Source organism: Lynx rufus, unplaced genomic scaffold, assembly GCF_022079265.1.
Source record: "Lynx rufus isolate CCGP_SWC_20201006 ecotype Redwood Valley unplaced genomic scaffold, mLynRuf1.p SCAF_15, whole genome shotgun sequence".
In the NCBI taxonomy this organism is placed as follows: domain Eukaryota; kingdom Metazoa; phylum Chordata; class Mammalia; order Carnivora; family Felidae; genus Lynx; species Lynx rufus.
The window spans coordinates 36,151,199-36,176,195 of record NW_025814829.1 but is presented as its reverse complement, the minus strand read 5'-3'; the positions used below and the strand labels follow the sequence as shown (position 1 = coordinate 36,176,195).

The 24,997-nt window shown below is 39.6% G+C and overlaps 1 protein-coding gene across 2 annotated transcripts in view; it reads left to right on the top strand.

Annotated features, from left to right (window-relative positions):
- The first annotated feature begins 4,049 nt into the window (after positions 1–4,049).
- ACBD6 (acyl-CoA binding domain containing 6) overlaps positions 4,050–24,997 on the top strand; it is a 205,166-nt gene continuing 184,218 nt past the window's right edge. For both annotated transcript variants that reach the window (XM_047076859.1, XM_047076860.1), the window contains exons 1-3: positions 4,050–4,622; positions 11,320–11,384; positions 14,052–14,148. In XM_047076859.1, the coding sequence (XP_046932815.1) occupies positions 4,401–4,622; positions 11,320–11,384; positions 14,052–14,148 (384 nt within the window). In that variant the 5' untranslated portion in view covers positions 4,050–4,400. The remainder of the gene's footprint in view (positions 4,623–11,319; positions 11,385–14,051; positions 14,149–24,997) is intronic.

Below are 24,997 nucleotides of genomic sequence, written 5' to 3'. Positions count from 1 at the left end.
CATTCAGGATGTCATGTTGCCGTATATTATAATCTTCTCTTTGCGCTTCTTCCTATTAAAGTACTTATAAAGAACTGTAACCTACAGTGAATGCAGACACTGGAAAATGCTAGCAAACATTGTTGGATGGCATTCTTATAACATTCAGATCTCTTAGCAAATTAATAGTGCTACTTAGAATCACTTAAAGAATTTGCCAGTTTATGGAGGGACTTGTCTTCCAAAACTTATTTCTCAGAACATCACTCATAAAATGTGTATAAAGCGTACCATGTGCATAATCTTATTAACATTTATTGTATTTGCAAAATGACTCACTGTTAGCAGCAGATGGGGCCATGAACACATGTACACCAAGGCAACCACCACCAGCAAGACTGATTAGCTCTTGACCACTTTGTGCCTGATTGTTCCTTTCCCTGGGTCACTTTGGACCCCAGGTGTTAGCATTTCCTGCTATGGCTTTTTTTTTTTTAAAGCAAAAACAAAAAACTTTTTTATGTTTTATTTATTTTTGAGAGAGAGACAGAGACAGAGACAGAGCATGAGTGGGGGAGGGGCAGAGATAGAGGGAGACACAGAATCCGAAGCAGGCTCCAGTCTTTGAGCTGTCAGCACAGAGCCCAATGTGGGGCTTGGGCCCACAAACCATGAGATCATGACCTGAGCTGAAATTGGATGCTTAACCAACTGAGCCACCCAGGCAACCCCCTGCTATTGTTTTTAACTTGTCAGTGGATCCCTTTGAATCAATGACCTCTCCAAATTGGTTGTTAATCTTTAATACTGATTAAGTTTTTATTCTAATTATGATATTTTCTGTCTTCCCAATTTCTCTGCTGATTTCTTCTTGAGATTCAGAAAAACATATTCAGGGGTGCCTGGGTGGCTTGGTCGGTTAAGCGTCTGACTTCGGCTCAGGTCATGATCTCACGGTCTGTGAGTTCGAGCCCCGCGTCGGGCTCTGTGCTGACAGCTCAGAGCCTGGAGCCTGTTTCAGATTCTGTGTCTCCCTCTCTCTCTGCTCCTCCCCTGTTCATGCTCTGTCTCTCTCTGTCTCAAAAATAAATAAACGTTAAAAAAAATTTTTTTTAAATGTTTAAAAAAAAAAAGAAAAACATATTCATTTCCCTACAGTTACCAAGAAATGCTTGAAGGGGAACACCAACTGTAAAAGATTTATTTTCTCAAAGTTGCCAGATCCTGATAGTTTTGGAGTTTTAACAGAACCCTCAAGAAATCAAATGTTGTCAAGTGTCAATGCCCTTCAGCTGGAGGCTGAAATCAGGAAGTCAGCTATAGTAAACCCAGTTGTATTTATTTCTTGTTGCAACAAGGAAGAATACACACCATGGGGAACCATGGGCTGTCTCAGTAAGATGTTCAGAAAACACCTATTACAGAATTTGGGCTTTGGTTGGTGACTTGAGGTAGAGTCTGAAGAAACAGGGATTTGTCCTCAATTGGATGCTATCAGAAAGCCAGGACAATTCCATGATTGGGCATCTCAATAAATCTTATCTATAGGGAGAGAAGACTAACATGAGAATAAAGCTATAGTTTGTAAAGAAGTAATAATCATTCATTTTGGCCAATAGAAAGGGTGTTTGGTATTTTGTGGGACAGAGTGATATTGTTTTTGTCTGTATTTAGACAAGTTTCTGAAGTGTTTTGTCTTATTTTTATCATGCTTTTACAATGATACCTTGTCCAAGGTTGATATTTCATGAGGTTATTTATATCTATAGGAGAATAATACAGCTTAACTGTGAGTGTCAGGCCAGCTTCTGAATGTCAGGGACTCTTCATGTTTTTTCCTTTTCATACGTTATTTTAAAAAGTTTTTTTTAAGTTTATTTATTTATTTTGAGTGAGAGATAGGGGCAGAGGGAGAGGGAGAGAGAGAATCCTGAGTAGACAGCACAGAGCCTGATGCAAGGCTTGAACTCATGAACCATGAAACCATAACCTGAGCAGAAATTAAGAGTCGGATGCTTAACTGACTGAGCCACCCTGGCACCCCTTTCACATGTTATTTTTTACCTTTTCATTCAAATACAGTGTACATACAGAAAAGTATACATTTTAAGTGAGCTTTGATAAAGCGAACACACCTGTGTAACCAGGGTTCAGTTCAAGACTAAAAGTCTTTTGACTTTTAACACCACAGAATAGTTTTGCCTGCTTTTGAGCTTTTTATGAATGGAAGCATATGAGCTCTTTTGCGTCAGCCTTCTTGGGTTCTACATTATGAGATTTATTCGTGTGTTGTATGTTACTGTAATTAGTTCATTTTTGCTGCTAAGTAGTACTCCATTGTGTAAGCACACTACAGTTTTATTCGACTGTTGGTGGACATTTGGGAGTCTCCAGTTTGGAGCAGTATAGAAATAATGGTGCCATGAATGTTCCGGTACATGTATTTTGGTGGACACATGTATGCATTCTTGCTGGGTAAAAGTAGAATTGCTATTTGCTTATATTCATAAAAGAGTTTTGCCTGCTTTAGTCCCATGTTATTTAAACTGCTGTTGAATACAGAAAAAGATGAAACTTGACTTTTTCCTTGATTCTCTACTTACTAGTTGTGCACCTTAGGCACGTTATTCAATGACTCTGCTGATTTCCTATGTGCAGAGTGGAAATAACTGTACCTACCTTTAGTAGTAAGGATTAAGTACCTTAAACAAGAAGGGATTCAATGAGTTATTATTATTATCACTTTTTAATTGTAAAATTGTTTAATTGTAAGAATTTGTTCTCAGCCATCCCTTGCTCCTTGAGAGCAAGAGACTGACAGTGGCACATTCTAGATACTCAAAGAATATTTGTTGAATCCTGACCAAAGCCTTCACAACTTCCTGTCTTTTCTTTCTTCTCTCACCTGTCTTTATCCCATGTCCACCTGCATAAAGTCTAACCCCAAATGGTCGATAACCACTTTTTTTTTTCTTTGAGAGAGAGAGAGAGAGAGAGAGGGAGCGCACATGTGAGTGGGGAAGAGGGGCAGAGGAAGAATGGGACCTTAAGCAGGCTCCAAGCTTGTGGAGCTGGTGGAGGGACTTGATCCCACGACCATTGTATCGTGACCTGAGTGGGAATCAAGAATGGGACGCTCAACGGACTGAGCCACCCAACTATCCCAATAACCGCTCCTTAGAACACTTTCTTTGTACAAAATCTGATGGTGCTTATTACATTGTTTTGAGTACTAAATGAACAATGTTTTCGTTTTTGTTTTACAACACTTGGGATATAATAACTACTAAGTAAAAGTTAATTGTTATCATCAGGTTAGTTTTTGTGTGGTTTTGTGTAAGTTCCTTTAGGGCAGAACTGTGTCCCAGTTTTTGGTTTCACTTTAGTGTCTTCAAAGCACAGTGGCAAAGGCTGTCAGAGAAGACAAGTGCTAATGGCGGGGAGGGAGATGGGGCGTCCCAGTACCACCCAGGGAAGTGGGGCGTCCCACGGGCGTGCAAAGCGAGACAGAGAGGAGTGGGTCGAACAATTAGTCACGCGATTTAGGCGGTGAAGGCCCCAGCTCCCAAATTTTCACTCATTATTCAAGTTAGAGCTAAGTTCTCAAGCAACAGACGTTTGTGCAGGGATCGGAGGCCAGTTTGGGGACGCCCGGGTCACACACCCCTGGAGGCGGGTACAGCGGAACCTTCGTCCTCAGCTCCGTGTTTCCGCGACTCCGCTCCCATCGCTACACTACCAAATAGCCTGCCTCCTTCCCCACTCCCGATGGCCTATTCCGGGAACAGGTTCCAGACTTTGTGACTAGAATTTCAACAAAACGATTAACAGACATCCCGATGATCGAGGACAGTTTCTCCGAGCACCGTGTCTCTAGCGCGCCCCCGCGAGTTCCCCTTAGCGGAGGGCGCCCAACGCAGGGCCGCCCGCCCTTGCGGGTCCAACGCCGAGACCGCCTCCGCGCCTAGCCCCGCGCGCGTGCTCGGACGCGTGCTCAGGCGCGTACGCCGCCCGTCCTGCCCCGCCTCTCGCGCACGCCGCCCCGCCCCGCCCGGCGCGCACGCCTCCCGGCCCTCGCCGCCTGCAGCCCTTCCTCCCCGATCCCCCAGCTGCGCAGCCCCCAGACTCGCTCGCCGGTGGAGGGACCCGGGACGAGCCAGAGCGCGCTGTTAGCCTGAGGAAGCCGGGGGAGACCCGCTGGGCCGGGCAGAGCCGTCAAGAATAGCGGAGCCTGCCCCGCACGCCCGGGAGCGAAGTGAGAGCGAGGCAGAGTTACGTGAGGCAGCGCAGAGTAAGTGGGCTCGGGTCCGACTCGAGGTCGGGCTCGGGACCGAGACTGGTGGGCCAGGCCCCCGAGCCGGCGTTACCCCCGGTCTGAGGAGCACCGAGCGGACACAGAGGGACGGACCGAGCAAGGACTCATGGCCTCGCCATTCCTGCCCGCGGGGGCCACCACGGGCGACAGCGGCGGCGAGCTGAGCTCGGGGGACGACTCCGGTGATGTAGAATCCCTCCAGAGCCCCGAGACCGAGGCGTCCGGGAGCCTGACCGAGCTGTTTGAGAAGGCTGCAGCGCACCTCCAAGGCCTGGTTCAAGTGGCCAGCAGGGAACAGCTCTTGTACCTGTATGCCAGGTACAAGCAGGTAAAGTCCCAGGGAAGGGGTGGGTGCGGGAGAGCCATAGGAGACCTCTTTCCTCCAAAAACTAATAGTAATGGCTAGGTTTAAGTGTGTGTGTGTGTGTGTGTGTGTGTGTGTGTGTGTTTAATCATCTATTAAGGAATAGCATCATTCTGAATTTGGAAAGGACCGATCTGCTTATCCTAGGGATGAAGGTTCACTGGACATTGAATGTCAGGTTTCTACGACTTCTCAGACTTGCACAGTGACCATGTACTTATGCTTTTACCAACTTTAGAAAATGAGGATGAGAAAATAAGATTGATCATTCACTGTTGCTAAGGGTCATATGGAGGTAGTTATGGAAGTAATATGGTCATATGGAAGTGATGTTAAAAAAATTGTGAGATCCGAGGAAATTATATAATTGTCATAAAAGGGTGATGCAATACAAAATAAAGTATTACCACTTTTATTATTGTGATTTTTTAAAGTCCTAAATATATTAGACTTATGTTTTGGCTAAATATGCTTCTGTTAGATACAATTATAAAAATTTTAGAGCTAGTAAACACCAGGTGAAATAATCCCCTTCTTTTGCGGGAAAGGGAAGCCCAAAAAGAGTAGATAACTTGCCTAGGGTCATACAGAAAATCAGAACTAGAACTAGGTTGTAGCTCCTGGACTCTCTCTAAGGTTCTGAACTTTACCTGGAAATAATAATCATAATGTCATGTAAGACATATTTAATTTATCATTCAAAGAATCAAAGGTACCAGAAGTGAAAATAATTAATTGCTTTATCATAATCAACCAATACACAGCATCTTTTATGTGCAAAACACTTGGGTGTTATGCCTTCCGGGAGTGCAAAGAAGAAAACCATGATGGTATTTGCCTTTAAGAGACTTAAAAAGTTACATGAGGCATCTAGATTTAAACATGTGAAAAATTGCTAACAAGAGTTAAATAACATTTTAGGAAGACTCCATCTCTTTGGAACACTGGAAGCAATGACGTTCTGGGTAATAGTCCATTTTATTTTACTAAAAAATTTTCCCCTGTCTTTTGCTTCTTGGTATCTATTTCCTCCTGTTTCCTTTTAGAAAAAATAGTTGAGGGTCCCTCTGTATTCTTCAAGTGAATATGCTGAGTAGAGCATTGATGAATTTTGAAGATTGATGAATTTCAGTTATGAATATCAGTTAAAGTGGTTTGAGAGAGCTGTAGATATGTATGATATAATAGTGTTGAATGAAAATTGCCCCTGAATTGGCCTTGGAATTTGCTTTCTTGCAGAAGTTGTGGATATCTAATTTTTCTTTGGTTATTTACCCTGTCCAAATAACGTTAAAATGAGATGTGCAATGATTTAACAAGAGTTTATTGAACGTTGTCCTAGGACCTTTAACATATCTGAATAATAATTCTCTGGGCAGTATAAGACTTTTCCTATAAATTTGCTGGAGAACATTCTTTTTCTTTCTAGGACATAACCTTATCTACTGATATTAGAGTCATAATTATTAAATATCTGATTTCTAAGTTACCAGTGAACTGCAGTCACCTGTCAGCTGGTAACGATTCTGTCTCAAGTATAGTCCATCCAGATACACTGAAAGAGGTGTGCCCCTCACCCTTATAAGAGTTTGATGTTAAGGTGTTTAGAAATACTTTGTATCTGGAAATAAAATTTTTCATTATTAGAGAATAAGGTTATGTTTACTTAGACATGACATTGGGACACAATTTTTATGAATCTCTTATAAATATTTTACTTTTAACAGAATCCTGAGATAGTGTTAAAAATAGCATCTTTGATAGAGTAATAAAGTTGAAATTCCAATATAATTTTTGCATCATGAATCAGAATTTCTCATGAAACAATTATGTTTTGTTTTGGAATAGCACTGTATTTTGTAGGCTGAATGAGGTAAAGTTGTCCCCAGGAAGATGATAAAAATAAGCTGAGCTGTGAATCTTCTTTTCTTGGGCAGAGCCCTAAACTTACCTAACATAGTAGCTCTTTTAGTTTCAGAGAAGCCTGTAGCTCCAAAATCATCTTTCAGTGAAGTTTCAAAAAGATCACACAAATTAACGGTTTTTTGATTCTCTGCATTAGCAGCAAAAGATAACTAATTGACACCTGTGAAAACTCTAGGACAATGAAAATTTCAAACTCCTTTTGGCTTTATTTTATAGGAGCCTTCAGCATGAGCACAGTGAGGATACTCAGCATGTTCTCTTACTTTAACCTGGTCACATGATTCACTGGCATTTGCTATTAGCACCCTTTGTTAAAATATTCTCTTTCAAGGCACTGGATGTATTCTATATATCAGAGAGAAGAGAGTTTAGATGTTCTTTTAAAATGGTACCTTTTATAACTCTGCTTTATAGTTCATGATTCATTATTTAATCATTTGGAAACTGTTGCTCATCAAGTCCTAAAATCCTGTAGTTTTGTTTTTCCAGTCCTTTCTGATCCAGAACTGTTCTTTGAATTTGGGAATACAAAAGCTTCTGTGTCAGAATACAGGGTCAGCTGCTGAACTTTTATTTTCATTGCACATAATGGTGTGGAGGTAGGTGATCTAGAGCTGGTAGGGTGGCTCTGCTTCATGAGGTCATCCAGGGGCTTGGTCTTTTTCTGTCCTGTAGTTCTGTCATCCCTCAAGGCAGCAGTTCTCAAATTATGGTCTGGAGATCCCTGAGAATCCCTGAGACTTTCTCAGGAGATCTGTAAGGTCAAAAGTATTTTTGTAATAATACTAATACACTGTTTGCTTTTTTTCTATGTGATGAAACTGGTGATGCATCAGTACGAATCAAGGCAGTGGCAGCAAACTATACTAGTAGTCTGGTATTTTTACCACTAAGTACTCAGAGTAAAAAAAAAAAAATCCAATTTCACTTAAAAATGTCTTTGATAAAGCAGTAAAAATAATTGATTTTTATTAATATTAATTCTTGAGTAGGAATCTTTAGTATTGTGTGTGATGAAATGCAGGGTACACCCAAGGCACTTCTGCACACTAAATTATATCGGCTATTTTTGAGGAAAAACACTTGTGTAATTTTTGAGTTGCAAGCTGAGCTATCCAGTTTTTTCATGAAATATCATTTTTCCTTAATAGAACAAGTCACAGATAAACTATGCTTGTTCAAATTTGAGTATTTGGGAGATAGTTTCTTCAAAGTGAATAAAGTGAGCCGGTCACTTTAAGGAAAAAAGCTGATAGTATTTGTTGCCAATGGTAACATTTAAACCTTCAAGTGAAAATTAGTAGTTTGGAAAATCTGTATCTGCCATATAAACCAAACAGCTTCCTAATACTTAAAAACTTTTTGATGAGATTAATGGTGATTTTAATGATTGTAAACTTTTGCTTTTGTGTAATGGACTGTGTCAACCTTTGGAAGGAATGCACAACTCAGTGAACCATATTTTCCAAATATTGCATGAAATGTTACAAATTGTGAGTAAAAGATCCATTCAAAGTGCAAGTTAGGGCGCATGTGTGGCTCGGTTGGATTTCCGACTTTGGCTCAGGTCATGATCTTGTGGTTTGTGGGTTTGAGCCCCACGTCGGGCTCTGTGCTGACAGCTCAGAGCTTGGAGCCTGCTTCAGATTCTGTCTCCCTCTCTCTCTGCCCCTCCCTCACTCACGCTCTGTCTCTCTCAAAAATAAATAAACGTTAAAAAAAATTTAAAAAAGAACGAAGTGCAAGTCAGACCAATGGATTTTATTGTAACAGTATGAACAGTTCATTGATAGGACCTCAGAGTCCACATTGCATCTAACCTTAAAGAAACTGCCACTTGTTGAGTTTTGGTGTGGAATCAAAGAAGGATAGGGGCGCCTGGGTGGCGCAGTCGGTTAAGCGTCCGACTTCAGCCAGGTCACGATCTCGCGGTCCGTGAGTTCGAGCCCCGCGTCGGGCCCTGGGCGGATGGCTCAGAGCCTGGAGCCTGTTTCCGATTCTGTGTCTCCCTCTCTCTCTGCCCCTCGCCCGTTCATGCTCTGTCTCTCTCTGTCCCAAAAATAAATAAACGTTGAAAAAAAAAAAATTCAAAGAAGGATATCCACAGTTATCTGAAAATGCTACTAAATTCTTCTCTCATTTCTAACAACAAATCTGTGTGAAGCTGCATTTTCTTCATATACTTCAAACAAAGCAACATATTGCAGTAGATTGAATACAGAAATAGATAAGAGAATACAACTGCCTTCTATTAAGGCAGACGTTAAAGAGGTGCAAAATGTAAAACGATGTCACTTTTCTCAATAAAGTTTTTTTGCTTCATATAGTTTTACAAAATTTTGTTATTAATTTAATGAGTTTATTTTTAAATGAGAATGCATATTTTAAGAAGTCTTCTAATTTTTAATATGGTAAATATTGATAGAGACAACTCACATAAAGCTTCTTGGGGTCCTCATTTTCTAAGAGGATAAAGGCATCATGAGACCAAAAAGTTTTATAACTGTTCCCCTTAGATCCTCTTTTCCTGGCCAGAGATGGCTCACCATCACCGCATGCATGTTCTAGTGAGGGAGGGCTCAGGGAAAGGGAAGGACAAGCCCCCTTTTCTTTCCTTTTTTTTATGTTTGTTTATTTTTGAGAGAGAGAGGGCAAAGAGGATCCCAAGTGGGCTCTGCGCTGACAGCAGAGAGCCCAATGTAGGGCTCGAACTCACAAACCATGAGATCATGACCTGAGCCAAAGTCAGTCGCTTAGCCAACTGAGCCACCCAGCCACCCCATTAAGGAAGATATTTATATCACTTTCACACACATCTCGTCCCTTGAACCTGGGCTTAAGTTGCGTGACCACATGTAATGTTTAGCTGGATGACCATGTGTCTGGCCAAGATTTCGTGTAGGAGAAATGGAGAATAGATACTGTATTTGTTTCTGCCACTGGCTGGTGTCTGGATAAAAACCAAAGGTAGTAACTGCAGCTGTTTTTATGATGTGTCATAGTTTCTCTTATGATTCTAATAATCCATCAGTTTGGGTGATTTTAGAGATGCCAGAACTGAAGCCTAGATTCTATGTGGTATGTAAAGCAAAGTGGTATAGAAAAGGAATATTGGACTTCGGAGTCAAACAGTCCTAAATTCAAATCCTGACTACTAATTCAGGATTTGCTAATGTAACGTGTGAACTCCAGCACCCCTCTCAGTTTTTCTGTACTCATTTATAAAATGAGTTTGTAATGGCAAACCTAACAGGCAAATGAGTTGTATGGCCCAGTTGACACAACGTGTGAAACTTTTGTTTTATGGTGATCAAGAAATGCAGTTCCTGTTCTCTCACTGTTTCCCCTTTTGGTCCCATTATAATAGATCTACTCCTGTGTAAAGGTACATTTTAATATTCATCTGAGGGCCATGTGATTGTTTGCTAAACAAATGATAGAGATGATTATTGTTATGAATTCAGAGATGGATGAAATCATTGTAGACTGAAAGGGTTCTTACATCTGAACTTTTGAGTGGGACTAAAAGGTGTAGCATTTTGAAAGGCTGAAGGAAGAGAAGGCATTTCATGTGAGGGCAATAACATGAGCAAAACAGAATAAAAATCCCTAAAGCAGTGAGTAGATCCGCCTGGTTAGCGAGTAGACCATCAGTTTGATTTTAGCAAAATTCAAGTGTATAAGAGTAATAGTAGATAGTGAGTAGGTCTCTGAGAAGTAGATGGGGTCGGGTTGTGGTATTTAGCATTAGGAAAAATAGATATTTGGTTGAACATGTGCCTGACACATTCATTCCACGTTCATCAAGCATTTTTAACAACCTTAGATTAGGCATTATATAAGGTGCAAAGAATGTGTTAGGAATGGTTTCCTAGCAGCTGTGTTCTGACAGAAAGATGAGACTTTACACAAAATTTTCTAATACCAGGTAAAAGTGAAAAGTGCTTTCAGAGGTATACGGAGTAAATGCTGTGAGAGTTCATCAGAAAGAGAGATTACTTCTGCCAGTGGGAATCAGGGGCTGTGTAATGAATTCTACACTTGTGTGAATTTCATTTGTTTATTCACAATGAAAATAATTATTGTATAGTTTTACTACAAATGTTATTTGAGGTTTTACAAATAAGTATTGACCACAAACAAGAAAAGATTATTGTGGAGTAGATAGAATTTATTTTGTTGTTGAAAAACCCTTCAAAATTTTTTGCACGGCTTTCAGCATCTATATTTGTACTGATTAGTTTCATAATGGGATACTTTACAAATAGTGTGCTTTATCCTGGAATTTGGGAGAGAGAAAATGCTAATAATGTAATGAGAATCAGCATAAACAATGTTATGAATTCTGATAAATTGTACTATAAATCTTGTTTTTTGCATGTTTAAAAATTCTTCAATAGAATAAATGGTAATAAGGATTACATAATCTGTATTTATAATTTGCCTTACATATATAATTTGTCTACTAGTTTAGGAATGCCAGTGTTTGTTACCCATGTTTTTTTGTGTATCACAGTGTTAGACAACAGTTGTTTTATGTGGTAAGCCAAAGCAGCCTTTATTTAAAGTTTGTTTTTTGTTTGCTTTTGCGAAGAATATTAAGTTTTGTTATTTTATATAGATATTTTCTAATCTATAGTTACTAAGTATATATAATAAATTTGAAAATAAAAAGTTTCTCTGGTATTTCTTTGAAAAATAAGTTCTTGATTTTTTTCCCCCTCCCTTCAATTAGGTCAAAGTTGGAAATTGTAATACTCCTAAACCAAGCTTCTTTGATTTTGAAGGAAAGCAAAAATGGTAAGAAATTCTTGGAATCTAATGAGGTTGTTGGAAATGGTTTAGGTGTTTAAGAATTAGAAAGTAGTGAGCGGATTAAAGAATTATTTTTATGTTAATCTCTCTGCTATAGACTGTACTAACAACAGGCAATTGGGAGAGAGATTAAAAGAATCCGCTTTTAGCTAAGTATCCTAAAGGATTCTCATACCACGATGTTGGTATATACTTAGTCCACAACAGACATACACTTCTTACATATGAATAGCTTCTTAGACAGTGACCATAAGAGCTATTCCTTGAGATTTTCCTATCCTGTCATACAGCCCCTAATGGATCACCACTTCTGTCCCCTGGAAGAATCTTTGGAAGAAGGACAGGAGGATGGGAACAGAGAACAGGATAAATCCTCATTTTTACCCCTCACCCCTGCCCCAATTTTATCTTCTCATTTCTATTGCTCTTCTGTTCCTTGCCCTACCCACACCACAGTGAAGACTTGCTTATAATAATCTGTTGGGGAGAAAGTGGGGGGGAAGATACTGAGTCCATTTCTTTCCTGAATCCATAAGAAAAATTATACCCTCCCCAGTTTTTTTACTTATAATTCAGAGGTTCCTTCTTATCATATGAGGCCTTATTTACTCTTACCTAAGTGAAAAAAGAGCAATCGTGTACAACAGGGACCCTTAGTTACAGAAGGAAGGACTTTGGAGTGTCAGTCTTGGGATTAACAGTATAAAGGAAAGGGTTTAAAAAAAAAATATGGTTGTAGAGAGAGGGGTGCTAGAAAAGGATTCTAACTTTACATTTTAGAGCAGTGCTCCTCAAAATGTGGTCCCTGACAAGTTGCCTCTCTGGACTGTTACCCAGCTGTAAAGAGAGAGATGCAAAGCTTGAACTTAATGTAAATCAGTTATGTCATTAAGCCCCTGTTTAGTTCAGCTTTTTTTGGTGTAGGACATTCTCAGTAAAGGAAGCATTGCTTTGATCTCCATTCTGGCAGCATCTTTCTTTGCTAATGATGACAACTAGTTCTCTGACACTTTATTACCGTTGTAGAGAATAGCTGATGAAACTTTTATTGTGAGTTTTTTTGTTTTAACTTAAGAAATTTCATAACTTCAGCATTATTTTTTCCTATATGCTTGCCTATTTTTTCATTGTTTTTAGCAATTTTAAAAAGTTTTGATTTTACAACCACATAATAATTCAAGCAAGAATCATCAGTGGATGATTTCACCGTTAGATGAAAAACTACTGAGGAGCAGCATTTACACAATTCTGACCCACCGTTTACTTTTTAATTACAAGGAAGACAACTGGGAGATATTGCTTCTAGGTCTTTAATCTTATCATTGATGATGGGACAAAGTGATGTTATGTGCCCCCTGATGTGATGCATGATAAAGGACACTCACCTATATATTGCTCTTGCCAAAGCATTTAACCTGATTCTAATCATGATTGATCATTTTTGGCAAGAACACTGTAGGTGAGGAAACAATCAGAGAAATCCAAATTGATAGATCTTTTATAAAACAACTGGTTTGGACTCTTAAAAAATGTCAATATCATGGAAGACAGAAAAAGCTAAAGATACATGAAATCAATGCTATGTGTGAATCTTGATTGGCTCCTGGTCTGGGAGAAGAAATCTATACAGGACACTATTGGGCAATGAGGGAAATCTGAAGGTAGTCTATATATTTATATAACGGTATTGATGTTAAATTTCCTCACTTTGAAATATGCTGATGTATTTAGAGATAGAGTGTTAGGATGTATTCATTTATCGACTCAGGAGAGTCAGTAAAAATAAATTTGGAAAACCTCAGAAAGATGTTACATTCGTTATGGGTGCAGGAAGGTGGTAAAAACCTGTGGCACTGAATTGTGTTTTATGCTGGATCAGTGGATCTACTTCCTGGTTGGAAGCAGAACTGGGAGGACAAAACCAAGAAAGAGCCTATCTTGGCAGCTTGAAGAAAAAAGAAGAAAAGGATGACCCAGAAGGGGGCACAGGATTAAAATATTACTCTTGGTATTTATATTGCAAGTAGTCCCTACCTTCTTACTCATTGGAATTCTTATCTCTGTCCTTACCACCCCTCACTTTTGAAGTCCCTGTCTCAGGACCCACTACTAGCAGCTTACAGATGAGATAACAGCAGAAGGGAAAGGTGTATTTCTCACAGCTTAAATAAGAAGTTTGAAGTATTTTCCCAGGAAATATTGTTTCTTGTGTTGATTAGTTCCTATGTTACTGAAATGCTATAAGCACAGTTAATTCAAAAGGTGGAAACTACTTTTATTGGTCTGTAGATCATACATTCTCAATAGGGATGAAAGGTGGGTTTGGGGGAGTTATAAAATCTTGGATATTCTAGTGGTTTGTGGTCTTCCAAAATTCAATTGTTATACAATGTATCTGTGTTACTAAAATTTCATGGGGGAGGGTGATTAGGAAAAAATGTTTAAAAAGACTCCTTAGGTGGTGGGATATAAGGTGTGCATTGGTATAGACCAAGGTAAATGCAAAAAGAGACCTACTCATCTATGGCTTATTAGATCTATATCCCACATCCTTAAAATGTGTATGCCAATTTTTTAATACTAAAAAGGAATGTGCTGTTTGCATTATTTCCATAGTTAATGATAGGTCATTTTGGATATTCTTTACTGTAGGGAAGCATGGAAAGCACTTGGTGATTCAAGCCCCAGTCAAGCAATGCAGGAATACATTGCAGTAGTTAAGAAATTAGATCCAGGTTGGAATCCTCAGGTAAGATTTGATGATTGTAAATAATGCTTTCCAAAAACATGATCTTCGTCTCCCAAATAAAGGTTTAAAACCAAGTGTAGGCTTAAGTAACATTTTTAAAGTTTTATTTTCTTAAAAGATTGTAAAGTTATTATAATATTTGCTTGTCTCAAAATGCTGTTGCTTGAATGTTAACATAACCAGCTACTGATTCTGAGAACTCCTCTGAATTATAGAGAATTTTTAAAAGTATAATCATAATTTCAATTTTGTAAAAACTCCGTTCATGTCAGAATTTGAAAGTTTAACGTGAGATAATCATTATCTTGAGAAATGGTAGGTTTCTCTTGGATTTTTTTTATGAGCACTTTCTGTACATGTACAAAATGCTTTTTGATGGGGATAAAATGTGTGTAAGACATGCTTTCTGCCATTGTATAGTTTATATTATAGAAGATAAAACATAACAAAATATGATTATAGTATAAAACAGTAGTAATATGAGTGCTAGGGAATCCCATGGAAAGAGATTACTTTGGACTTTGGGGGTATTGGATGTTGTTCACTTAAGCGTACGCTTTTTTCCTGGTAACTTATTGGAGAACATCTAGAAAGAACTTAATAACAGTGGGGATGCTATTTTATTTGAAAAAAATTTTAAAAACATGGTTGACAGGTGTTTTAGTGGAATAAAGACTACTTTGGTATCATGTAAAAAATTCAAATTGAGAGGTTCCTGGGTGGCTCAGTGGGTTGTGCCTGACTCTTGATTTCAGTTCTGGTCATGATCTCATGGTTCGTGAGTTCAAGCCTGCATCAGGCTCTGCACTGACAGTGTGGGGCCTGCTTGGGATTCTGTCTCTCTCTTTTTCTCTGCCCTTCCTCTGCTCATACTCTTTCTCCAAAATAAATAAACTTAAAAAAACGCAAATTATTACTTTTTATTAATAATACTTAGACAAAACATTTCAGTAATGAATGAATACAGTGATTTTCAGATTTTTTTGGTAATAATTGATTTCATTGGTACACATGTTTTACCAGTTTGAAGGAAGTTTGCTCTATTAATTATGGAATCCTGCTTAAATTTTTTTTTTTTAGTGTTCATTTTTGAGAGACAGAGTGTGAGTGGGGGAGGGACAGGGAGAGAGGAAGACACAGAATCTGAAGCAGGCTCCAGGCTCTGAGCTGTCCATGCAGTTTGATGCAGGGCTCGAACTCACAAACCATGAGATCATGACCTGAGCCGAAGTCGGATACTTAACCGACTGAGCCACCCAGGCGCCCCAGTCATGGAATCTTAAAATGTCTTAAAGATTATATCTTATGACATAAAAAAATCTACCTTAATTATGACTATAGACAGGGAGAGATAACCAGCTTAGGGTATCTTTAATGGTACGACTGGCTTTTTGAAGTCATTGAAACATTTCCTGATGTTTTTGATGTGCGTGAATATTCATTTTCAGAAATATTCCATTTTGTTAATATCTTTTATAAAACCAAGTTTGCATACAAATACATATCATAGAGGTCCTAAGGACTTCATATCTGAAATTCAGTGGTCAAAATAGGTGCCCCTCTGAGCTGAACTCAGCCTGAACACATATGGCACAATGTTTAAAAAGCAAAACAAGGAGGGTGTGCCTGGGTGGCTCAGTTGGTTAAGCATGCGACTCTTGGTTTCAGCTTAGGTCAGGATCTCACAGTTTGTGGGTTTAAACCCCACATCGGGCTCTGCTCTAACAGTGCCGAGCTTGCTTGGGATCCTGTCTCTCCTTCTTTCTCTGCCCCTCCCCCACTTGTGCTTGCTTTCTCTTTCAAAATAAGTAAACATTTAAAAATACATAAATAAAAAGCAAAAAAAACCTTGAGTTTGAATGCATTTTGGTGAGTACTTGTCAGTCACTGTGGTCTTAGTTCTTCCCTATTGATTTTACTTGACTGTTTCTGATGGCTGGCCCATGTAGACATTTGAGTTTAGAACTTCTTTTTTTTTTTTTTAATGTTTATTTATTGTGAGAGAGAGAGAAAGCACAAGCAGAGGATGGGCAGAGGGAGAAAGAGGGAGAATCCCAAGCAGGCTTCATGTTCAGTGCAGAACCTGACGTGGGGCTTGGTCTCATGACCATGAGATCATGACCTGAGCCCAAATCAAGAGTCAGACGCTTATATACATTGGAATACTACTTGGCAATGAGAAAGAATGAAATCTGGCCATTTGTAGCAACGTGGATGGAACTGGAGAGTGTTATGCTAAGTGAAATAAGTCAGGCAGAGAAAGACAGATACCATATGTTTTCACTCATACATGGATTCTGAGAAACTCAACAGAAGACCAGGGAGAAGGGAAGGGGGAAACAAAGTTACAGAGAGGGAAGGAGGGAAACCAAAGAGACTCTTAAATACTGAAAACAAACTGAGGGTTGATGGGGGGGGTAAGGTGAGGGGAAAGTGGGTGATGGGCATTGAGGAGGCACCTGTGCGATGAGCACTGGGTGTTGTATGGAAACCAATTTGACAATAAATTTCATAAAAAAAAAAGAGAGATGCTTAGCCAACTCAACCACCTAGGTGCCCTTGAGTTTATAACTTCTGGTAAATGACAAAAATTATGATTTCTTACCTTCAGTACCTTAATTACTACTAAATAAACTTGCGTTAACTCTCACTCTTACAAATGGTTACAGAGTCCATGTGGTTAGATAATTCTTCCTTATGGAAATTTAAACAGGCAGTAAGGATGCTTTTTAAAAATATCTGAGGGGCGCCTGGGTGGCTCAGTCGGTTGGGCGTCCAACTTCAGATCAGGTCACGATCTCGCTGTCCGTGAGTTCGAGCCCCGCGTCAGGCTCTGGGCTGATGGCTCAGAGCCTGGAGCCTGCTTACGATTCTGTGTCTCCCTCTCTTTGTGCCCCTCCCCCGTTCATGCTCTGTCTCTCTCTGTCTCAAAAATAAATAAACGTTAAAAAAAAAATTAAAAAGAAATATCTGAATCTCAAAAATTAAAAAAAAAAAAAAAGAGGGGCGCCTGGGTGGCTCAGTCGGTTGAGCGTCTGACTTCAGCTCGGGTCATGATCTCACAGTCTGTGAGTTCAAGCCCAGCGTTGGGCTCTGTGCTGACAGCTCAGAGCCCAGGGCCTGCTTTAGATTCTGTGTCTCCCTCTCTCTCTGACCCTCCCCTGTTCATGCTCTGTCTCTCTCTGTGTCAAAAATAAATAAACGTTAAAAAAAAAATTATAAAAAATAAAAAAGTAAAAATATCTGAATCTCAGGTCACCTGGGTAGCTCAGTCAATTAAGCATGTGACTTCGGCTCAGGTCATGATCTCATGGTTCAGGGGTTTGAGCCCCACGTTGGGCTCTTTTGCTGTTGGCACAGAGCCGCTTCAGATCCTCTGTCCTCCTCTCTCTCTCCCCCTCTCCTGCTCTCTCTCTCTCAAAAATAAACATTTAAGAAAAAAAATCCAAATCTCACCTATTGAACATAAACTTGAATAAACCAAGCAGAATCAAAGGTACTTTCAAATAAAGATCATTCTTCAATACATTGTTCTAAAAATATTTTGACATCCATAATCTAGTTGTAAAGAGGAATTTTATGTTTTGTTTACATTTTTTTAATGTTTGAGAGAGGAGGAGAGAGCACATGGGTGGGGGAGGGGCAGAGAGAGAGAGGGAGAGAGAGTCCCAAGTAGGTGCCATGCTGTCATCACAGAACCTGATGTGGGGCTTGATCTCATGAACTGTGAGATCATGACTAGAGCTGAAATCAAGAGCTGGACGCTGAATCGACTGAGCCACCCAGGTGCCTTGTTTACATTTTTGTTTTTAATTTAAGCACTCTGAGCTGGTCCCCTTTGACACAGCTGTTTTCCCCTTTCTTTTTGACTGATATGAAGTTGATCATAACTGAAATCTCAAGACATTTGGTATTCATTCATTATCTTTTAGGTTAAAGAAATCATTTTCTTTTGATACTAGTTTCTGCAAACAAATAACAATGCCTCTCATTGCTGAATGTGCTAAGCTCTTTATATGTATCATCCTTTGAAATCTTCACGAGAATCTTAAAAATTAGATTAGAAACTATTATCGTCTTCATTTTAAAAATGAGGAAATTTAGGGATGTCTGGGTGGCTCAGTGTAAGTGTCCCTCTCCCTCTCTACCCTTCTCCTGCTCTCGCTTTCCCTCTCTCTCTTTTAAATAAATAAACTTAAAAAAAAAAAGGGCAGCTGGGTGGCTCAATTGGTTAAGCATCTGACTATTGATTTCAGCTCAGGTCATGATCTCGCAGTTGGTGAGATCAAGCCCTGTGTGGGGGCTCTGTGCTGACAGCACTGAGCTTGCTTGGAATTCTCAGTTTCCCTCTCTTTTTCCCCTTTACACGTGCTTTCTCTCTCTTTCTCTCTCTCTCAAAATAAGTAAACTTTAAAAAATAGAATAAAATAAAAATGAGGAAATTCAGGCACAGTGACTTAGTATCTTATCCAAGATTAGCCAGCTAAAAAATGATGGTGCTGTGATACGCACTTTTATGTGTAGGAGTCTAGAGCCCCCACTTCACCACTCTGCTATCTGTTCTGTAGCTGACATTTTATATTTACATGTATTTACACACATATATATTTGTGTATATATATAAAATGTATATATTGCATGTAAACTTATGGACGTGTATATGCATGAAAAATTCAAATAAAAGCAGCTACTGATTTAATCAAAGCTCCATGGAGTGAAGTATAAAATGAAGTATGAAATGAGCAATGCTTTAAAATGTAAACCATTGAGGGGCGCCTGGGTGTTTCAGTCAGTTAAGTGTCCAACTCTTGGTATCAGCTCAGGTCATGATCTCATGGTTCATGAGTTCAGGCTCTGTGTTGAGCTCTTTGCTGGTGGCGTGGAGCCTGCTTGGGATTCTCTCTCCTCTCTGACCGTCTCCTGCTTGCTCTCAAAACAAATAAACATTAAAAAATGTAAACCCTTGACTATGTTTTCTGTTATGTTTCATCTTATCTCAAGAATGTGCTGTTGAATGTCTAATCAAGGCAATTCTTTTGCCTTATTTGGTTTTTTGCCAGGGAAGAAAGGTGAGTTTTTATTTTGGTATAAATTATTATTTTTTTGACAAATAAAAATTATATATATTTAAGGTATATTTGATATATGTATACAGTGTGAAATGATTATCACAAACTAATTAATGTATTCATCACCTCTCATAGTTACCATTTGTGTGTGTGTGCTGAGAACACTTCGTATTTATTCTCTTTAGCAGATTTCAAATATATAATACATTAACACTATATTAACTAATAATGGTATGTTATTATTAACTAATGTATACTTGATATAATTAAAACAATTTTTTAAATATTTATTTATTTTTGTGAGAGAGAGTATGAGCAGGGGAGAGGCAGAGAGAGAGAGGGAGACACAGAATCCGAAGCAGGCTCCAGGCTCTGAGATGTCAGCACAGAGCCCAATACAGGGCTCAAACCCATGAACTATGAACTCATGACCTGAGCTGAAGTTGGATGCTCAACCGACTGAGCCACCCAGGTGCCCCGATAAAATTTTTTTTAAAGTTTCAGCAATAGTACAAAGAACTTTTGGACAGTCTTTATTTAGATACACCAGTTATTTATGTTTGCTTTAGCATTCTATTTACATGTATACACTCAAAATTTTTCTGAACCATTTTAGACTTTACCACTAAATACTTCATTATTTCTTAGAACAAGGACTTTCTCTTCTATAACTACACCATAATTATAAAAATTGGGACTTTTTTTGGTGTTATGAGTTCTTTTGAAATTGCCTTTTTTTTAAATCCCTGGGCTCAGAGTCCCTGTGGGGCATTGTACACACACCCACACACACCCACACACACCCACACACGCACTAACTGTATATACTTAAGGTACATACCATGATTTGATATACATATAGTGAAATGGTTACTACAGCCAAACTAATCAATATATCCTTTCCCATATAGTTTTTTTTTTTTTTTTGTAATGAGAGTACCTGATATTTACTCTCTTAGCATATTTCTAGTATTCAGTACGGTATTGTTCAATTATTGAAGTCATCATGCCTTTATGTTATTTATTTTATTTATTTTTTTTAAAGCTCCATATCCAATGTGGGGCTTGAACTAATGACCCCAAGATCAAGAGTTGCATGCTCTACTCGCTGAGCCAGTCAGGCACCCCTATCATGCCTGTATATTAGGTCTTTAGATGTATTCATCCTATACAGCTGCAACTTTATACCCTTTGACTAACATCTCCCCATCTCCCATTCCCTACCAGCCCATTAGTAACCACCTACTCTACTCGCTGCTTCTTTGAGTTTGACTTTTTAATTTCCTCAGATTCTGCATATAAGTGAGATCATACAATATTTGTCTTTGATTTATTTCACTTGGCATAATATCTTCCAGGTTCGTCTATATTGTCACAAATGGCAGTATTTCCTTCTTTCTCATGGCTGAATAATATTCCATTGTTGACATATAACACATCTTTTTTTTTTGCCTTTTTAAAAATTGTTGTTTATTTTGGGGAGAGAGAGAAAGAGAGAATGAGCATGTGCACGAGAAAGGAGGACAGAGGATCCAAAGCAGGCTCTGCACTGAAAGTGTGGGGCTTGAACTCACAAACTGTGAGATCATGACGTGAACTGAAATTGGGTCAGGTGCTTAACCAACTGAACTACCCAGGCTCTTTATCCATCTTCTGTATCTATTCATCCATAGGTAGACACTTGGGTTGTTTCTGTATCTTGGCTGTTGTGAATTATGCTGCAGCAAACATGGGAGTGCCAATATCTCTTCAAGATTCTCATTTCATTTCTTCTAGATGTAGAGTGGAATTACTAGATTGTATGAGGGTTCTATTTCTGATTTTTTGAGAAATCTCAATGCTGTTTCCTGTCTTGGCTGTACCAATTTTCATTCTGGTCAACAGGATGCAGTAGTTCTCTTTTCTCAAAATCAAGAATTTTAACATTAAATTCAATATCACTGTTGAATCCATACTCCATATTCAAATTTATCATTTATTTTAAAAATCTGCTTTATCGTTATTTTATTGTTTTTATTTATTTTTAGAGCGAGAGAGAGAGAGAGAGAGAGAGAGAGAGAGAGAACATGCACAGACATGCAAGTGGGGAGAAGGGCACAGGGAGAGGGAAAGAGAGAATCCCAAGCAAGCTCCACACTCAGTGCAGAGGCTGATGCAGGGCTTGATCCCATGCCTGTGGGATTATGACCTGAGCCCAGATCAACAGCTGGATGCTCAACCGACTGAGCCACCCAGGTGCCCCTCCTTCAAAGTTATTTTAAAACATTCTGATCCATCATCCAGTCCATGCATCCAATCATGCACTGCATTTAGTTGTCTCTTTAGTCTCTTTTAGTCTGCAACAGTTACTTAGCTTTTCTTTTTCTTTCTTCATTGTGATAGGTTTGAAGAATATAGGCCAGCTGTTTTGTAGAATGTCCCCAGTTTGGCTTTGTCTGCTGTTTCCTCATAATTAGATTCAGATTATACATTTTTAGGAGGAATACCACAGAATTGTGTCCTCAATGCATCATACCAGGAGATACTTGATGTTTATTTGTCCCAATAGTGGTTATGTTAACTTTGATCACTTGCTTAACATGGTGTCTGCCTGATTTCTCTACTGTAACGTTCCTATTTTTCTCTTTGTAATTAGTAATTTGTGAGGAGATACTTTGAGACTATGTGTCCTTTTCCTAATCAGATTTCATCCACTAGTTTTAACATCCATTAATGATTTTTCAACTCCATCATTTCTTCTACATTTATTATTTGGCATTCCGCTGTAAAAGTGGGCTTTCCCTTTTTCTCTATTTGTTTACTTATTCATTTTCAAGAACTATGAAAGATCTAGGATTGTACCCTACTTGCAAACTAATAAGTTAGCCTGTTACTGTTTCTTAGATGCTGGCAGAGGTACAAGACTCCTGGGTCTGAGCCAAAGGACTTTATTATTCATGGCATGGCAAACTGCATGAGATTCATTTGATTTGCATTGGTTTCTCACATCCCCCAAGTCCCACAGGGATGATGCAGGTGAGCCTAGATGGATTCCTACATATGCAGTCGGTTGTGCTATAGCAAAGGAGCACTGAACTTTTGGGATTCACCACTTTTATAGTAGGTGGAAGCAAGCCTGCTCTTTGTCAGGAGTTGGGAAGACATTACCTCATCCTTGAGGGTTGCTTGCTGCACACACAACCCTGAGAAATGGCCTAGGTAGAGAGTGGTCAGAGCCTGGCCTACTGACAGAGAATGTGCTGATTGCCTCTCCCAGCATTTCATGTATTTATATCAGTACTGTATATACTTAGGGATTTCTGTTTTATTCAGTGAGTTATAATCCATTACTCATCCTTAGTTATTTGGCTACTGGGAGCTCCTTCAAGATGGTTCCTGTGTCCTTTTGATATGTGTCCATCATTCTTTGAGCAGTTTCTTACTTTTTGGCACATGATGTTATAGGCTATATTAGTTTCCTAGAATTGCCATAGCAAAGTACCAAACACTGGTACTTTGTAGTTGAAAACAACAGACATTTATTCTGCCACAGTTCTGGAGGCTAGAGGTCCAAAATCAAGTGTTAGCAGAGCCATGCTATCTTTGAAGGCTGTAGGGAAGAATTCTTCCTTGCTTCTGCCAGCTTCCAGTGGCCGTAGGCATTCCTTAACTTGTGTCAGCATAACTCCAGTCTCTGTCTGTGTCTTCACATGGCCTTCTTCCCTGCATGTCTGTATCCAAATTTCCCTTTCCTTTTTCTCACACAGACACCAGTCATTGAATTTGGGGTCCACCTCAGACCTCATCTTAATTGTCCCCCCACCCTGATTTTTGAGGTATAATTGGCATAGAATATCATGTAAATTTAAGATGTAAAACATATTGGCAGAGTTTGGTAAGATGGCAGGGGAGTAGGAGAACCCTAGGCTCACCTTCTCCCACTGATGCAGCTAGATAACTATGAAGTCATTCTAAATACCTAAGAAATTGACCCGAAGACTGGCAGAACAAACTTCATAACTAAAGGCAGAAAAGAGGCCATATCCAAGAATGTAGGAAGTACAGAGACGTGGTTTGGAAGCGAAATGGGTTGTGGCCACTGCAGTGGGAAGGGAGCCTTGGTTGCGGAGAAGAGTGAGAAACAGACTAGCACACAGGGGAGCACATGGGGAAAACGAATCTCCATAGCAGTTGGGTTGGAAGGGTTTTAAGAGGGGCTGGATTTCATGAACTCTTGCAACCAGCAGGGCTTAAAGCCTTGACTTTTCAATGTCGGTGGGCTTGGCTTGGGAGAGCCTGTAGGGATTGGGGCTGCTTTTGGAGAGAAAGCAGGACAAACAGCCTGTGGATGTATAGTGTGGAAGCAATGATCTGAAGAGCGCCTCTGGCACAGTGGGAAAGTTATTAGCTCATCTCAGAGTGTATGCCAGAGAGGCAGAATTCATGGAGAAATCCCTCCAGGAACAAAGGAACTGGCAGATGCCATTGCCCTCACCTGCCCCACAGCATAAGAACAGAGCCTGTGGGAACCAGCCCATCACCAACACTTGCTACTTAACTTGCTTACACCAAGCCCTTCACCCCATGTTTCGTTGGAACCACCCTTCCCAGTCAGGCTTGTCTCAGTCCCAGGATGGCAGGACCCTTCCCCAAAAGACCAGCCCAGACTGTTGTCCATACCACATCTCCCTTCTGGGAGTTTTGCAGGACCTCAGTTCTGGAGGCAGTGGTGACAGGTCACATTTCACAAGCAGATCAGAGCACACCTACTTAAAACTTAACCACATTCAGGCCAGGGACAAAACACTGCCCACAACAGGCAAAGAGAGTCTCTGCAGACAACTGTCCTGAAGGAAAAAGCAGCCAGGACACAACAGCAGAGCACACACAGCACACATTAGAGGCACTCCCTGAAACACCAGGTCCTGGGAAACAGGGGACACTACACTGCAGGACACTATAGGACGTCTTCTTCATAAGGCCATTACCCTCAAGAACACAAGAAGTAGCTGGCTTTTCTAACACAGAGAGAGAGGCACAGAAACTTTGGCAAAATGAGACAACAGAGGAATTTGTCCCAGATGAAAGAACAGGACAAGGCCACTGCTGAAGATCTCAGTGAAACAGATAGAAGTAACATGCCTGATAGGCAATTTAAAATAATGATCACGGCGGGGCAGGGTGGCTGTTGGCTGAATGTGACTCTTAATTTTGGCTCAAGTCATGATCCCATGGTTGTGGGATCAAGCTCTATATAGGGCTCTGTGCTGAGTGTGGAGCCTGCTGAAGATTCTTTCTCTTGCTCTCTGCTCCTCTCCCCAACTTATTCACTCTCTTTCTCTCTCATTAAAAAAAATAAATAATGATTATAAAGATACTCACTGGACTTGAGAAAAGAGTGGAAGACATGAATGAGACCCTTAACAGAGATGAGGAATAACATAGCAGAGATAAAGGTTTGAATAAATGAAATAAAAAAATACACTTGATGGAATGAAGAGCAGGCTGGAAGAAGCAGAAGAATGAATTAATGACCCCAAAGACAGAGCAATGGAAAGTAATCAAGCTAAACAAAAGAGAGAAAAGAAAATTAGGGAGAATGAGAATAGACTTTGGGAGCTCAGTGACTCCCTCAAACATAACATTCATGTTACAGGGACTCCAGAAGAAGAAGAGAGAAAAGGGGGTAGAAAATTTATTTGAAGAAATAATAGCCAAAAACTTCCCTAATTTGAGGAAAGAAACAGATCTCCAGATCCAGGAGCCACACAGAAACTCCAACAAAATCAACAAAAGCAGAT